General features: G+C 54.5%; 6 protein-coding genes across 6 annotated transcripts; all 6 read right to left on the bottom strand.

The window, feature by feature from the left end:
• Positions 1–277: 277 nt before the first annotated feature.
• On the bottom strand, positions 278–1,384 carry PG998_007718 (glycoside hydrolase family 128 protein; the record flags this gene model as incomplete). The annotated part of the gene is made up of 2 exons (XM_066874534.1): positions 278–1,288; positions 1,352–1,384. The coding sequence occupies 2 exons, from the start codon at positions 1,382–1,384 to the stop codon at positions 278–280; spliced, it is 1,044 nt and encodes a 347-aa protein (XP_066730479.1).
• A 578-nt stretch (positions 1,385–1,962) lies between these two features.
• Positions 1,963–3,785, bottom strand: PG998_007717 (uncharacterized protein; the record flags this gene model as incomplete). The annotated part of the gene is made up of 2 exons (XM_066874533.1): positions 1,963–3,245; positions 3,302–3,785. 2 exons carry the CDS (start codon positions 3,783–3,785, stop codon positions 1,963–1,965), a joined length of 1,767 nt encoding a protein of 588 aa, XP_066730478.1.
• Positions 3,786–5,675: 1,890 nt separating this feature from the next.
• PG998_007716 (uncharacterized protein) lies at positions 5,676–6,935 on the bottom strand (the record flags this gene model as incomplete). Its single annotated transcript, XM_066874532.1, has 1 exon — positions 5,676–6,935. The coding sequence occupies one exon, from the start codon at positions 6,933–6,935 to the stop codon at positions 5,676–5,678; it is 1,260 nt and encodes a 419-aa protein (XP_066730477.1).
• A 2,148-nt stretch (positions 6,936–9,083) lies between these two features.
• PG998_007715 (carbohydrate-binding module family 35 protein) lies at positions 9,084–11,235 on the bottom strand (the record flags this gene model as incomplete). The annotated part of the gene is made up of 9 exons (XM_066874531.1): positions 9,084–9,340; positions 9,445–9,474; positions 9,554–9,668; positions 9,729–9,816; positions 9,895–10,004; positions 10,083–10,237; positions 10,375–10,729; positions 10,802–10,890; positions 10,971–11,235. 9 exons carry the CDS (start codon positions 11,233–11,235, stop codon positions 9,084–9,086), a joined length of 1,464 nt encoding a protein of 487 aa, XP_066730476.1.
• A 524-nt stretch (positions 11,236–11,759) lies between these two features.
• PG998_007714 (uncharacterized protein) lies at positions 11,760–12,941 on the bottom strand (the record flags this gene model as incomplete). Its single annotated transcript, XM_066874530.1, has 1 exon — positions 11,760–12,941. The coding sequence occupies one exon, from the start codon at positions 12,939–12,941 to the stop codon at positions 11,760–11,762; it is 1,182 nt and encodes a 393-aa protein (XP_066730475.1).
• Positions 12,942–13,112: 171 nt separating this feature from the next.
• Positions 13,113–14,591, bottom strand: PG998_007713 (uncharacterized protein; the record flags this gene model as incomplete). Its single annotated transcript, XM_066874529.1, has 2 exons — positions 13,113–14,391; positions 14,446–14,591. The coding sequence occupies 2 exons, from the start codon at positions 14,589–14,591 to the stop codon at positions 13,113–13,115; spliced, it is 1,425 nt and encodes a 474-aa protein (XP_066730474.1).
• Positions 14,592–14,969: the final 378 nt, after the last annotated feature.

Raw genomic sequence — 14,969 nt, 5'->3', positions numbered from 1 at the left:
GGCATGAATGTCGCGACACACGGTTCGCGCTTTGCCGTCGCGATCGCCACTGCCAGTCGAGTCGCGCGCGTAATACTCGAGACGCGCTATCTCGAGCGAGAACTGAACCGAACATACGTAAGCTTGCCACTCGCCAAAACAGTTGTATATCTCGGAGGCGTGAAAAACGAAATCAGCTTGGGTTAGCTATATATATATACACCCTTCTCATCTCAGATTCATAAATTTCGTACGCCTTCCTTAGGGTATCGTCAATATCGTCCACTCATTCGTTGCTTCAAAATGCTACTAGACTGGCAGCCACCAGCACGCCAGACAGCACGGCAGCCCATCGCGACACCGAGCAAACGTTCGCGGCCACACCTTCGTCGTCATCTTTGCCAGGCGGCCCCTTCTTTCCCGGCTCAAACCCTCCGCCGTCCTTATGATCGGGGCCGCCCGACGACAGGTACAGCGACCCAAGTTCCGTCAGCCCGCCCTTTTTGTCGAACAGCGAAACCTGATCCCCTGTCCACTCGTTCGCCTTTTCCCCCTTCCGGAATGCGCCGAACCACGCGTACCCGTCCACGTAATCTAACCCGTCCAGGTAAGGGAGCGTCTGGTTCATCATGCGGAGCGTCGCCTCGTCGTCCTGTTGAGGGAGGGCCATCTCTGTGACCCAGAACTTCAACTGTTGCTTCTCAGACGACGACGTGCTGTTGTAGAACCCATGCAGAGTGTCCAACCAGCCGGACAGCCCCTCAAATTCGCCGTACCAGTGCACGGCGACGAAGTCGGTAGGGCACCCCTGTTTGCGATCGAGGTCCCAGCACGATTCGTTGAACCGACGCAGCCAGTCAAGACCGCGGGGGGAGCCCGTCACGGACGGGTGGCTGATGTTCCAAGTGCGGCCATCGCCGGAGCGCAGAGGCGCGATGCGGTCCATGTAGACCCGGGCCGCGTCCTCGGGCTCGATGGCGCTGCCGCCCGAGCCCGTGTCGCCGTCGGGCTCGTTGAAGGTGAGGAGGTGGGTCGAGGATTTCGGGAGCCCGTCAAGCTGCTTGCGGAAGGCGTCGGCCTTGTCCTGGGAGGACAGGTCGTTGGTACTATGCACAAGGGGCAGGAACTCGACGTTGTTGCCATCGCCCTCGCCGGCCTCAGGCGCAGGCCAGAGTGACCACGTGTAGTACCAAGCCACGGGGGACTCTGGCGAAAAGAGCAGTCTGTTGTCCGCTTTGTGTGCGCCGTCTTGGTATGCCACTCCGCGCTTGGATTGGGCTTTGACGTTGTTGTCGTTGCCGTCTGGCTGCTGCGGTTGAGGTGCTGCAGCAACTAAAGAAAGAGAGCTACATAACAGAGGTATTAAACAGACCAGACAGGTCTGATAATAGTGTAGAGGCCTCATAGTGACTGACTAACAACGCAGTCTCGTCTCTGTATATCGGTACAGAAAATAGATAGATGGAGATGGGCTAATGGTACCGTGGGATCGCGTTTCACGAAGAGTATGCATAGTCCACTACATATAGACAGATTGTCACCCATGTATACTTACTTCACCGCTAAGGTGGTTCCTGAATCTTGAAATTCCATGATCACGCCAAGTCGTGTTCTTGGAACTGCCCATGTTCACTGCTGAATTGGCAATAGCATATGACGTCACATGGTTCAACCCCTGGTGTGCATACGCCAAGGATCCAAGACACCCCCGGCGACAGCCAGCCAGAGACTTTCGACGTCAGCCAGTAAATTACGATACGTCTGCAGTGCCCAGCCACGCGCACATTGAGAAGCTTTCAAAGAAGTCATTTTAGAGTAAATTGAATTTGTCTTGTATCAAAGCTATTAAAACGCATCTAATCTATCCAGATTAAATCTATGTCTATGGGGTATCGTGAACATAAGAAGGTGCGCGACGTTCTCATCAAGGCGGTTGTCGCTTTCTCGGACCCGAGTCCCGTCTTGTAACTTTTTGTTTTTGTCTCAAGGGTTGCTGACATAGCTCCGAGCCCTCCTCAAGTCATCGTCGTCAGTGTCGTTCTCGCGAACCCGCGAGTTTCGGCCCTGCTGGTGCTGCTTCTCGTTGTTCTCCTCGTCGCCCGAGTAGGCGTACTTGCTCTTCCGGCGAATCGCCTCGCCGTACTTCCAGAACAGGAAGGGGATACCGCAGCAGGCCAGACTGATGAAGAAGAGCAGCGTGCTTGCCCACTGGTAGCCGAGGCGGTCGTACATCTGCTCGGTGAAAAGAACGACGGCGGCACCCCAGAAGGACCGAATGAAGGTCTTGGCCGCGAGCGCCGATGCGGCCTGGTGCTGGTAGGTGTCGACCAGGTAGTTGTTGGCCGAGTTGTACAGGAAGATGAAGCCGAAGCCGACGGGGAAGCCGCCGAGGGCGGGTCCGACCCAGATCAGGTGCGGGTATGAAGTCCAAGCGAAGATGATAAGGCCCATGGGGATGAACCAACAAGAGCACATCATGGGGATCAGGCGGAGCTCAGCCGGAGGGATCTTACCAGCGTAGGGCTGGATCACCTTGAGGTAGTGCTGGTTGACCCAGGGCGAGCACAAGGCAGAGGCGATGACACCCACAGCGACGGGAATGAACATCAACCCAGTAGTGCCAGCGGAGTACCCCTTGCCCTTCTGGAAAATGATAGGGTATGCGACGAAGAACATGTACAGGAGACCGTAAAGCACCGACATGTACAGGCTGATGAGGAATACAATCAGTTCGCCGAAGAGGAGCTGGAATGGGCGGATCAAGAAGATCCGCAGTCGTTCCGACATTGGTCGCATGTCAAGCTCCTGCTCAGTTACGAAGTCTTGCTTTCCGGTCTCCTTCCTCATCTTGGCCGCTCGCTTCTTCAGGATGGTGGGTGCATAAGTCTCGGGGACCGTGAAACTGATCAACACCCAAACCACGAAAGACAGGATGAGCTGGATCCAGTATAGCCATCGCCAACCGGCGGCATCGCTCAGGTAACCGCCGACGAGCGGACCAATGGCAGGGCCGATGAAAGGTGCCGCGGAGAAGGCCGCCATGGGAATACCGCGCTCCTCGGCCCTCCAAAGGTCTGCAAGCGTACCTCCGACCAGTGTCATGGGGGCAGAGAAGGCAATACCATCAAGAGCACGGAAAACTAGAAGCACTGCGGGGCCCTTCGCAACGGCGCATGGGATGATCCAGACAACGGCCAACAGTAGTGTGCTCGCGTACAGTATCCGTCGGCCGTAGATTTCCGAAAGTGGTGCGAAAGCCATAGGCCCTGTGCAAATGTCAGCCCCTCGTTCGTCAAAACTAGCCAATGCAGATAGGACTTACCGACGCCAAATCCGACGACAAATAAGGTGATAGACAGAAGCGCAACCTCCTCGCTCACGTGGAATTCCTCGGCCACGCCAGCGATGTCTGCGGTCACAACACTGGAAGCGAAGGCCACGACGAAACAAGTCACAGCCACGACCATGGTGCAATACCACTTGTACGCCTTGCTCCAGTTCTTGGGGTTCTCCGGGTCATGTTCAACAAAGGTGACTAGCTGATAATTGGCCTGCCCGTTGGGCTCCGGGGGGCCCTCTATGGTGCCCGTGATGGTCTCTTCCAGGTATTCGTTGAAGTTTGCGTCGGCCGATAGGGTTCTGTAGGGGAGGGTGAGGTCGACATCCGGGCCGGCAGTGCTCCTCACCGTCTCCCTCGTCTTGGTCCGCTGGGGCGCATCGGCGGCGTCGACGGCGGCGGTGCTGGTGCTGGAGCTGGAGGCGTCGACGACGGCCGGCTCCCGCTCAGGGATCTGTACGTGCTCCATGGTGTATGGGTGGGAACTATTGTCGCATCGACATCCGATGGATATGGGAGAGTAGACAAGAGCGTCTTGATTGCGTACGAGTACGATGCCAAACCATGGTCGAGAAGGGGGGTCCTCTCTTATTTAAATGTTTTCACATCCTCACCTACGGCCTCAAGGGGGCAAATGACGATCCCTGCACGGCCGTGTTGATCTAGGTCGACTATCGGCCAGGCGTCGAATGAGATGGCGAGGATGCGGCTCGGAGAGCATTGTTTACGGTAATTTTGGTCAGGGTCACACTAGATTTCAAGAGCCTCAAGCCTCAAGGCTCAAGGCCGACGGGGGTACGGCCGATAGCGGGGATCACTCGGCGTTTCGCGACTTCGCGCCTTCAAGAAGATGGAGGAAGATGCGAGAGGTGAGAAAGTTGACGAAAAAGAGTTCCAAGAGTTCCACAATAAGGGTCGCGCCAAGGGTTCTGGCTGAAGCTGCGATAACAGACTGCAGTGCGTGGTGCGAGATGGCTGGAGGCTGCTGCACGTGGAAGTGACGTCGGCCTGCCTCGCAACGAGGACGTGATCAGCCATCGCAACCCCCAGTGAAGAGTTGTTGCACACCACCGAAGATGGCACGGCAAGGGAAGACGTCACCCGCTCGCCCCCTCCGCCCGAGCACTTGTCAAGGGAATGTGGTTGATTGACATTCCCGTCGTGTATGGCAATTCCCGCAAGACGAAAGAATTTGAAGAGGCCATCTGTGAGATTCTCGTTTCGGGAAGCAAAAGCTTTTGCAGGGATGAAAGACTGGGTTGGTGGATTCGAATACCGAACCCTCCCGAGTGCTTGGCTGAGGGGGTCCACACCGACCCTGCCCACGAACCACTGTAGGTAGCCAGTAGCCCTATATTAGTACATACACTCATTCATTCTGACTTTGCTCTTCAGGTTCCCCGGTCTTCATAATGACTCGTACCCAACTACAACCCGCCCGCTCCCGTCGCCCGAAGCGCCTGGGCATCCGTTGTCCCGAAGCAGCGAGCAAAGTAGAAGTCTCGGAAGGATCTTTGTCTGCACGTCGCAACAGAGCCATGCAGTCCTATTTGATTCTGGCGGTGATCAACGTGTCGTTTACGTCTGAACCTGTGCGGGTAGCACGTGAGCCTTCACCTATTCCGCATGTTCACGAGTATCGCCGTAGGTAATTGATTAGCAGGCGTCCTTGCCGAGTAAGGCAATCACCCGCAACAGAGGCACCTTCTGGACAATCACATTGGAACACTGGTACGATGCTACCTCAAATCCAACACCACGCATACGCGTCTTATCGGTGAAATGCCGTTGGGCCGCAGCACAGCACCCCTTGGCCCCCCGTTTATCTTTCCACTACGCAATCTTCCTTGGTACGTATGTATGTATGAAGGGTCTTGAGAGGGCTAGACTTTCATGAGCCAGTGTTTGGGAAAGTTCCGACTGCGCAGCTGTCTGGGAATTCGCGCTCGTCATCCACAAGGTGTGCTGCACCTTGAAGGCTGAGACCAGCCGTAAGATCTTATCGCGGTGTTCTAAACCACCTGGTTTCGTGATCGGATTTGGGCCCTGGCGACAGGACTTCTGCAGTAGGTTCATGCATTGAGGGCTGTCTGGACTCATCGGAAGTCAGCTAGTATAGCTTGGGAGCACTTGACACGGCATAGTCATTTTACTAGTTGTTGTCGATAACTTAACCGTCGTGTTGTTATGGCTGCATTCGCCATATGCTGTGGTAGTTGGGGCAACCAACGCACTCCGGCGATAAGCTAACAGGAGCTAGACAAGGGCAGGGCAGCTTCGATAGCAATGTATCTGTATAAACATTATAATATGTTATGTGTAGGTCTAAGCTCTAAAATTCTAATCTAACCAGGCGATTCTATGATTGCTTCTCCTCGTCGAATTCTTTTGCAATTTTGGCCATCTTCGGGTAGCCGTTGGTCTTGTCGTCCAAGTAGTTGTTATCTTCGTCTTTCGCTGCCACCCAGATGCCATTCCGGAGAATGGCTCGCACATGGTTGAAGAGGACAAAGATCCACATGGTGATGAGGAGGATGGTCATGATGGCCCCCACCCATTCCACAGCGGTGCTTTCGAGACTTTCTCCGATCGTGATGGTCGCAATGGTAAAGCCCACATTCGGGAAGACGAAGGCCCACCAGGTCAGGGAGTATTTCAACTCCCTCCAGACCATCAGGCAAGCAAGCGTAGAAATGCACCAGAACCACAGGCTGAGCGACCAGATAAAAATGCCCGTGACGGTCGCCAGCACCTTGAGGATTTGTATCGTCATCTCGGCGTCGCCCCAGTATCCCTGGGCGGTTGGAAAGTTCTTTGCCATTCCTATCAGCGCCAACGCTGTGAAGGCCGGTGGGCCGACGGCGATGAACATTCCCGGCCGTGACTGCGTCGCGGGGAAGCCAAATTCGATCATGCGTCGGCAGTACAATGCGTACATACACAACGAGATCAGCATACCCAGGCCCTGTGCTGTCAATCCAGCAACGATCATGGGGACTGCATGTTCCGGGGGCTGATGGCCTGCGCCGGCGGACGCAATTGTGCCCGAAAGCATGAATGGGAAGATGGGAAGGTCCCAAGCAGGTGTCATGTCTGCCGCTTTGAGTTGAGGCGAGGTGAACAGCATCGTGTACTGGCCGACGGCGATGAGAAAGCCCACAGCAAAGTAGATCCAAAACAGAACCCGGAAGGCCACTACTAGCCATGGGCCGCACTCAGGTATACCGTATCGTGCTATGCCCACGATAATGGATGCCAGACTAAGCTGGGCCGTTGCCATGAACAGGCCCTCGGTCGGAGAGGTGATGGACTTCTTAAGTGAGCCGGGAAACCGGAGGAACCGGGTGACTATGCACGCCACAACGAAGGTAAACACGAAAAGGTCGAAGATGTAGAAGACCTTCCCTATTGTTTGAAGGCCACGGAAGTTGAACGGTTGGGTTTGCTGTGCGAGTAATATCGATATACCGCCCGTCGACATGGGAAAGGTGAAGTTGGCCCATGTAAAATGCTCTAGCCGGTCCAGGAATCTAACCTTCCGGACCTTCTCCAGCTCCTCGTTTCTGGTGTCGTCGGAGTCATTTTGACTGTCGTCTGGGTCGTCACGTCGTCGCCACATGGCTATAAATGGCTTGATTGGTTGTTGTTAAGCCAGGTCGAGAAAATGAAAAAGTGAAGAGCGTCGATCTTGAGCTGTGGGAGCAGCGGGTGGCTCTCGGGTATATTAACAGACCAAGCGATGGTACGATTGCCGGATGACAGTGTACAGACAGGCACATCAGGACCAGGAATCCTCGGACAAGAGTCGATGATAACATATTGATCTCTCAGAGGTCCGGATTCACCTTGATGCTGCAGTGGAGAAACCTCCCAGTAATGGCCCCGCAGAAGGACCGCTGCAAATAGCAGTCATCATGGGTAAAGATTTTCGCCCCATAATATGGCCGTGACTGTTGAATGTTCGACTGAGGGTCGTATGTAAATTTTGACAAGTCTGTCGATGGTAAAAGCGAAGGGAATTCCGGCCCAAGCAACGTGTTTTCGAGGCAGTGGCTGAGCCTCCTTTTCCCAACCAACCCATCAACCTGGAGGCATCCGGACACCGAGGTGGTACCGGGCGTTTGCCCAGTCTGCACACCTGAAATCTCCTCTCAGCTTCGAGAGCTTCTGGGTGCCTCGTGCCTGGGTTGACCAAGCACGGCGGTGCCCATAATTGCCCGCCGCTAGAAAACGCGGTGGTGCCGGAGCAGACCGGGGGGCCAGCGCTGGGCTCACTGGCCAGAACACTGACGTCTTTCAGGAGCCAAGCAGCCAAGGGCCCGTACCCAGATCGATTTGTCTCCGTTTCTTAACCCCAAAACCCTGGCATTGCGGGCAAAACTCTGTCTGACCTGACGTACCTGTTTGTAACCGGCAATCGTCGATGCGGCATGTGACGACATAGAGTACGCACTGTTCAATTACTCTGTTGGACAATGGCTTGGACCAAATGAGTCTGCCAGGTTAGCAGGTTAGCATGGGGGAAAATTGGAAATAATGATAAAAACTCAAGCATCACGGCATGTTTGCCGGTTTGGCTCGAGGCTCTTCATCAATTACGCAAAAGTCTAGAACCCGATACGAAGACCTGCTGGCATGTTCAGGATCCGCCTGGCTGCTTGGGCACCCTTGCTCTTGCTTAGGTGTCGTAACCTTGCGATCGAAGCATTTACGCGCGTGGCGCATGGGTAGGCATGGGCGGAATATCCGAGCCGTTGCGAAGTCGGGCGGAAGTCTGATGGTGATTGGGTCGAAATTCGCTTCGGGCGTGGGTGTTTGTCTGCAATTGTTTTGCCGTCTCGTACGTTGAACGGCCAAGGAACACGAATCCTGGCCAAGAATCAGTCCACAGTCACGGGTGTTGTTTGGTCCGTGCGGTCAAAATATCGAGACTTCACCGTGATCGGTACAACGTATGATCAGTTCAGGGGAAATTTCCATTGCATTCTGCGCCTGAAAGCTTATTATGCAAGGGCGCGAGTGGTACACCTAAACGAGGGCAAAAAGGATGTTCTCTCCTCGTACTCCAGGTCACGAGTTGGGCGGCCTACAAACAGCAATTGCCTCCGTCGCACGTCTCGATGCGCCATCGTTATTTCTAGCAACCCAGCAACCCCTAAAGAAGTGCAGATAACTATGAATAGTGTCAGAACTGACTCGACCTGAAAAGCTGACTGTGTACCATAAAAATAGAACGTGACACGTGTTAGCTCAAGGTATCGAGGCTGTCATGGATTTGGGGGCTGGGACGATGGATATTAGTAGGTCTAGCCTCGAGTCACCGCTCAATATCTCGGAGAGAGAGAAGGAGAGAGGAGCCACCAACCAAAGCGACTTTCTTCATGGGACGGAGACGGGACACCGCTCGGTAACATCTCTCAGCCCTACCCGTTGCAGTGTCCGTGGGGGGGCCTGCTTTGGCGCTACGAGTACAGAAAGGGAAGGTCAAATCGGCAAACCGACAAGCTAATTGGCTCCCTGCCGATCGACTGGACATCTTCCGATAGGTCGCCCTGAACCACCAAGCAAGCTTCTCTTATCCACCAGCCTCTGTGTACACTACTTGCCCACGTGACTCGGCGTGACTGCCCCAGCACACCAGAACATCGCATCGTAAGAGTGGTGGGAGCTGGTGGGCTTTGCAGCAGGTGAGACGTATTCCGAGATATGCCACAGTTCCTGGCCTGTTTGCTTTTGTGAGGCAGCCCCATCATCCTTAGCTTTGTGCTCACGGCTCAGGCGGGTACACGACGATACGGTCGAGGTCCGCCCCCTTGTAGTCCACACCATTGCTTAGCCCGCCCACCGTGATCGTGTTGCTTGACCCTTTCTCGAGAGTCAGGAGCAGCGGCGTCGATAGAATGATGCCCTTGTGGGTATCGCGCTGGAACAGCGTCTGCACGTTCGCCTCGTCGCCGTTCACCACCACACTGCTGATGCGACGAAGCTGCCAAGCTCCTTTGATGCGATCAGGCGAGCCGCCAGCTTAAACTCAGAAATACGTTCTCTTGTCAGCTTTGAATCGAAGTAGTTGCCCAATTGGGTAGGATAAACGCGTGAGGAGAAGTGCGGATGCAAAGGGTGCTTACGTTGGTCACCAAAGCCCATGTCATCCGTGTCTGGGGGGAGTAAACGTCAGTCAGCATGACGAAGGTCATGGTATGCTTGAGCGATACCTGGAGAGGTCGCTGCACTGACTCTGGTAGTAGAATGAGACCCATTGCGGTTTACCCGAGCCCTCAATACCGCTGAATGTGACGGTACTATCATTTCCGTAGATTCCCGTGAGAATGACGCCGTCGCTCGCGAAGTTCTGCAGACCAGCAAGTCAGTGGCAAAAAGCCCCTTTTCCTCGAGAGGGGATCCAACTAACAGCCTCCTGCTTGAACGCGTTCCCACTCGTAGTGGCATCTTTCCCGAAGTATGTTTTGCCCTTCACAGACTTCCAGTCCCCAGTTTTCCTACGTGAAGTTGAAAATCGTCAGCCACATACTCACATATCCATCCATTGGTGGCTTCTGAGACGTTTTTTGACTCACACATCCAGATCATAAACATCGTGCCATTCGATCTGTAGATCCTTTTTCTTGTCGTCGATCGCCATGGGCAACCAGATATACCTACTCTCCCAGAGCGAGTTGGAGTCCCACTAAAGAAGCCACCGTGTTAGTGTATACGTGGACTCGCTGCACAACACGGCTGGGGATGTCCAGGGGCATAGCCTTACTTGATCTCCAAGATAGAGATAAGTTGTTGTTTTCGTGCCTCTAATAGTCAGCGTGTAACCAGACTGTGAGTTGAACCCTCTAGTATTAAGGGGCGCCACGATCCAAGGCTGCGACCACGGTCCTGCAAGCGAGTCGGCACGGAATGCGACGACATCTGCGCTTTGTTAGCTGCGCTGTCAATTCCAACTGCCCCGAAGTTTCTGCACTTTTCGTTGCCGTTCCAAAATGCTACAATACTAAAGCAGGAACCGATCGTGGCTACTGTTCTCGGAAGAGAATCATGTGACTCACTGTTGGGTCGGTACCCCGTCTTGTGGCTCATGAGGGCGTAGTAGCTGCTCTCCGTCTGTACGATGCAGGGTGCCTCGAGGTCGTACTTGTCGAAGCGGTGCACGACCCGCTCTAGCGCCCCGACGTCTTTGTCGTACGAGGCGACGTAGACGTCACGGCCCTCGCGGCGGTCGCCGTTCGAGTACAGCGCGTAGGAGCGCCCGTCCTTGTAGTCAGTGAAGAGACCAAAGTCCTGCGACCAGTTGCCCAGCGGTGACGATGCGTTCACAAAGGTGTAGGGTCCTCCCGCGGTCGGGCTCGTGGCTAGGCCTTGAAGGAGGAGGCCGTACGAGGAGTTGTCGGCGTGCCACCACATCTGCTTCAGGGGTCAGGTTCTGGGTGGCCAGGGGAGAGCAAATGAGACATAGCAGTGTCGCCTGCAGCTTACGTGATATTGGCTAGTTCTTTCGCTGTACACGACCTTGGGCCGCTGAATGATCATATCAGGAGAAATATAAGGGTGGCCCTCTATCGGCTCTATATTGCAGTTGGGTTGTCAGTGGAGGAGCCACGCCTCCAGTCACCAATAAGGCTCGGTCAGCGAGGAGAAGACTCACCCAGTGCCAATCCATGATATGACCAGGTCGCCAGGTCCTCCGAGCTATACACACTCACGCCGCCACCCTCGGTCTGACCCTCAACTTTGTATTCGCCGAACCACCAGAACTTGCCCGTCGCGTCGTCGAAGCTGACACTCCCAGCGTGGGCACTAATCAGGTTCCCATTTGTATCATGCCACCTAGCGCCGGGCACGATAAACTTGGCCGTTGTTAGCGCAGCCCAACAGCAGGCGACGGTAAGCCAGAGGAAGTTGAGTTGCATCGTAGGTTGATTTAGGTAAGTTATTCGGAATAGCAACTGGAGACACGAGAACACATCTTCGTCTTATAGCCCAAGGCCGGCGAAGCGAGGTGAGCGTGGCGCCAAGAGCTCTACAAGCGCTCTGCCATCTAAACCGGGTCTTCGTGACAATACCCTCCGTGGTTAACCGCAATAATTTCTCCGCATGGCACTACTCCAGGCTCCAGAAGATCTCACCCCCTGGCTGAGGATACTCGTAATGCGGGGTTAGACTCGCTTGTTGAATTGGCCTACGTAAAGAACCGTGCAAGAGGCGACTACTTCCAGGCAGTAGTCATACGAGCCCATAGCCAGGGGGCTTACGGTCCGTCCCGGTCCGAATCGAAACGGGGGAACCGGGAATATGCAACGTAAGAGGATCGACAGTCTAATAGTCACGACATGAGGTTATTGCCTTTCCACTCAAATGATGTACTATTCTCTGTTGTACACTCCGAGCTGAAGCACACCGAGGATACCTTTACCAATGCATTCATTTGCCAGGCCTAGTGCCCAACTACAGCTAACTTCTCGTACACCATCCGCCGCACCCTTTGCACCGTTTCCGTTTCCCAGCCCGCGGCTTCTACGCTGATGCGCCCAGCTGTGGCGGCTTTCTTTACAATGACAGCGTTCTGAACCAGCAACGTTCCCTCGCCCATGAACTCGGTCGATAAGCCGCTGTCGCGCAGGTCTTTCCGCAGGTTGGCGAGTCGTAGGTCTCCGACGTGGAATGGAGTAACCGAATGGCTTGCTGTCAGACCTGCGACTGCCGCTGGAATATCAAGCATGGGGCTATCATCTGCAACCGTCAGGCGGCCGACGAGGGTGGCAATCTTCATACCACCCACGTCCTGCCATCGTAGGCTCTTGACCAATGCAGGTGCTAGGTTGACTGTGTACGCATTTGTATCCGCTGAAGCATCAACAGACACTCCGATATCCGGCTTGAAGATGTCAATTGGATTCTGCGTGACGAGCTGAGGAAGATCAGCAGCCAGCTCATCCGTGTCCTCGGGGCCACCGCCAGTAAGAATCAATTTGCGCGGTTGAATGAGTGGTATAAGCATATGTAAACTTCGCTTGTCATGAATACCACTGAAGTCGATGAATGCAATGTTGAAGTTGACCGTGAATTTTTCCGTGGTAACAGAAAGCTTATAAGGTCCCGTGGAAGTGTCTTCTTCCTCATCCGGGACATCATCCAGCTCACCAACTAAGGGGCCATCAACGACAACCTTGTCATGGTCATCAGACACATTGCGCTCCAACTTCGGTCGCTTGTCGGAATTGGGGCCCTGGCCCTTGTTCGGGGCTGCGTCAGCCCATTTACGCTTCTGACCAAGATTGGCTTCCGCGTTGTTCTTTCCATCAGCCTCTCCGTCACGGGCGTCCTCATCTCGCTCTTCCGCCTTGACAAAATCTTCCAGGCGAATGAATTCACCGTAGTCGTCGGCACGCCTCCGCTGTACTGGGTGAGGAAACATGGCGTCCCTTCCGGTCTTCCCCCGTACATCGTAATCGTAGACACCCTTCTTCTTCAGGAGAATGTTTGCACCGAGATCTTCGTCAGCTAATGCTGCCTTCTTTCTGGTCGCTCTTCCAAGGGTAGTTGCAACATTCAGGGCTTTCCCCTGCTGGTGCGTTTCCGAGTCTTCCGATTCAGTAGATGACTCCGGACGAGACATCATCAACATCAAGCGACGACTCCAGTGTGGTGCCCGCGCCGGTTTGTAACGTATCTTGCAGCTGGCGTTGCTGGGCAAGCCAGAATCTGTAGATGGCTAGATCATCGCCTTCGAGTGGTTGGCGAAATGCGTTTCTAGTTTCGGCTTCTCTCCCCTCGCCCCGTACTTGGATCAAGGTGCCGTCGGCACCACCCCTGTTCTACTGGCATCCACGCCTTGCTGTTCCTTGTCAGCAACAGCATCCCTCCACCACCTATAGAAAGTACTGGCGAGGGCTGCACTGCCATCGGCTGGTTGCGTGGGGAGCCCGGTCAAAATGAGGAGGTTCTTCGGGTCTGACACAATTGCTCGGAATGCGTCTCTGGAGAAACCCCATTCGAGACTCGAGTCACTGGCCAAGATGACCTTCCCAACCGAGTCTTCACCGCCCGCCTTGGGTGCGAGAAGTTTGTCAACTTGACCCTTCCTGTCGAGCAGTTTCAAATACTTGAAGTCAAAGGGACCGCCTTGCTTGCCTGAACTGCCACCGTCCCCTGCTCCATTGGCTTTCTTGGGACCATCCGCCACGTCCTCGAATTCTTGTACGATTCGTTCATCCATCCATTCGAGCATACTCCTCGCATATTTCATAGTGCTGTGGATACTACGACCAGCAAGGTAGAGGCCAGCCGATTGAAGCTTCCCCTCGCCGGCGGCATTTTTCCTCCAGGCATGCTCCATGAGATAGGCAAGCTCCAATACACGTGCGCTTGAATCTACGGGAATCAACACCGTCCCGCCATTCGCTACGCATGATTGTATTGTCTCAAGGAGTGGATCATCCCTCTTCGATCTCGGGAGGGCGGGTTTCGTTGCGCCCTTGCTACTGCACACAAGGGCTGTCGGCTTCCGTAGTTGTTCGATTACCTCAGCACCACCGCCGCCTGCTCCTCCCAGCCAAGCTGCACCGGCGTAGACATTCTCTCGCCCCTGGTTCCAGTCCACAGCGTATACTATGGACTCCAAGCCATGCTGGATATGCCATATCGTGCCGCCTAGCGTGCTGCCAGAGTTGTGGGCTGTAATGGTAAGACCGTTCAAGGGGGGCGAGAACGGCGAAGCGAGTGGTTGATGGGGTTGGGAGTACTTCAATGCATGAATGAGGGAGAAGTAAGTAGCTATCTCATCGTGTGTCGGAGGCTGGAGGAGAATGCTCGATTCGGAGGAAGAAAGCTGGGAATTGTACGAGTACGAGAGTTCGTCCAACGAATCCTTTGATATGGTTGTTGCAGCCAAAGGCGTCGATGCGTAGAGTTCTTGCAGAAGCGTGCGCCCCAGAGATATGACCGGAGTCGTCGCATAGACCGGGATACGAGTAAATTGCGGGATGTGCTTGCAGCAATGCGCATATGCGCCGAGGTGAGATATCGTCGCATGCGTGAGTAGAACGAGTGACAGAGTCGGGACTTGTCTGAGGCACCTCGATTAGTATGGATAGGGGACAAAAGCAAACGTCAAAACCCACTTCTCCAGTTCCTTCAGCTTGTGAAGGTCGAAAGTCTCGTCCCAGCCAACATCAACAAGCACTTTGACGCCACCGTCAAGCTCCAAAATGGACTGAACGGCTGCAGAGTCGGACCGCGCGCCCTGGAGTGATGTGAAGTTGAACATATTGGGCGATGCTTGGTTTTTGGGTTCCAATTGCCGCCTTTAAGCAGAGCTGGATGTCGTTGGTTCCGAATTAGGATCGTGACAATGGAACGAGTCGAATGCGACAGTGGCACAAGCCACCGGCATCAAATCAAGCACAGCATAGACAGACAGACAAGCAAGAATAATAGTCGAGTTAATTCTGGTTATCTGGCCTTGTGCTAGCGTTCCTTCACGAGCGTTGAGGTGCTTCGCGAAATCAAAGTCTTCCTCCCAAGAATACTTTTCGCTGCCAATGCCGATGATGATGGATGGTCAGGAATGAAAGCCAAGCTACGCGGTCGGGTCGCGCCTATTGCTGGTTTGGCTGGAAGCCGGAAGCTGGGAAGCTGGGAAGCT

The sequence above is a fragment of the Apiospora kogelbergensis genome, assembly GCF_038363985.1.
Source record: "Apiospora kogelbergensis strain CBS 113332 chromosome Unknown utg000005l_segment0_segment0, whole genome shotgun sequence".
Taxonomy (NCBI): Eukaryota; Fungi; Ascomycota; class Sordariomycetes; order Amphisphaeriales; family Apiosporaceae; genus Apiospora; species Apiospora kogelbergensis.
Note: the sequence above shows the minus strand (reverse complement) of the source record. Positions and strands in the feature narration are given on the sequence as shown.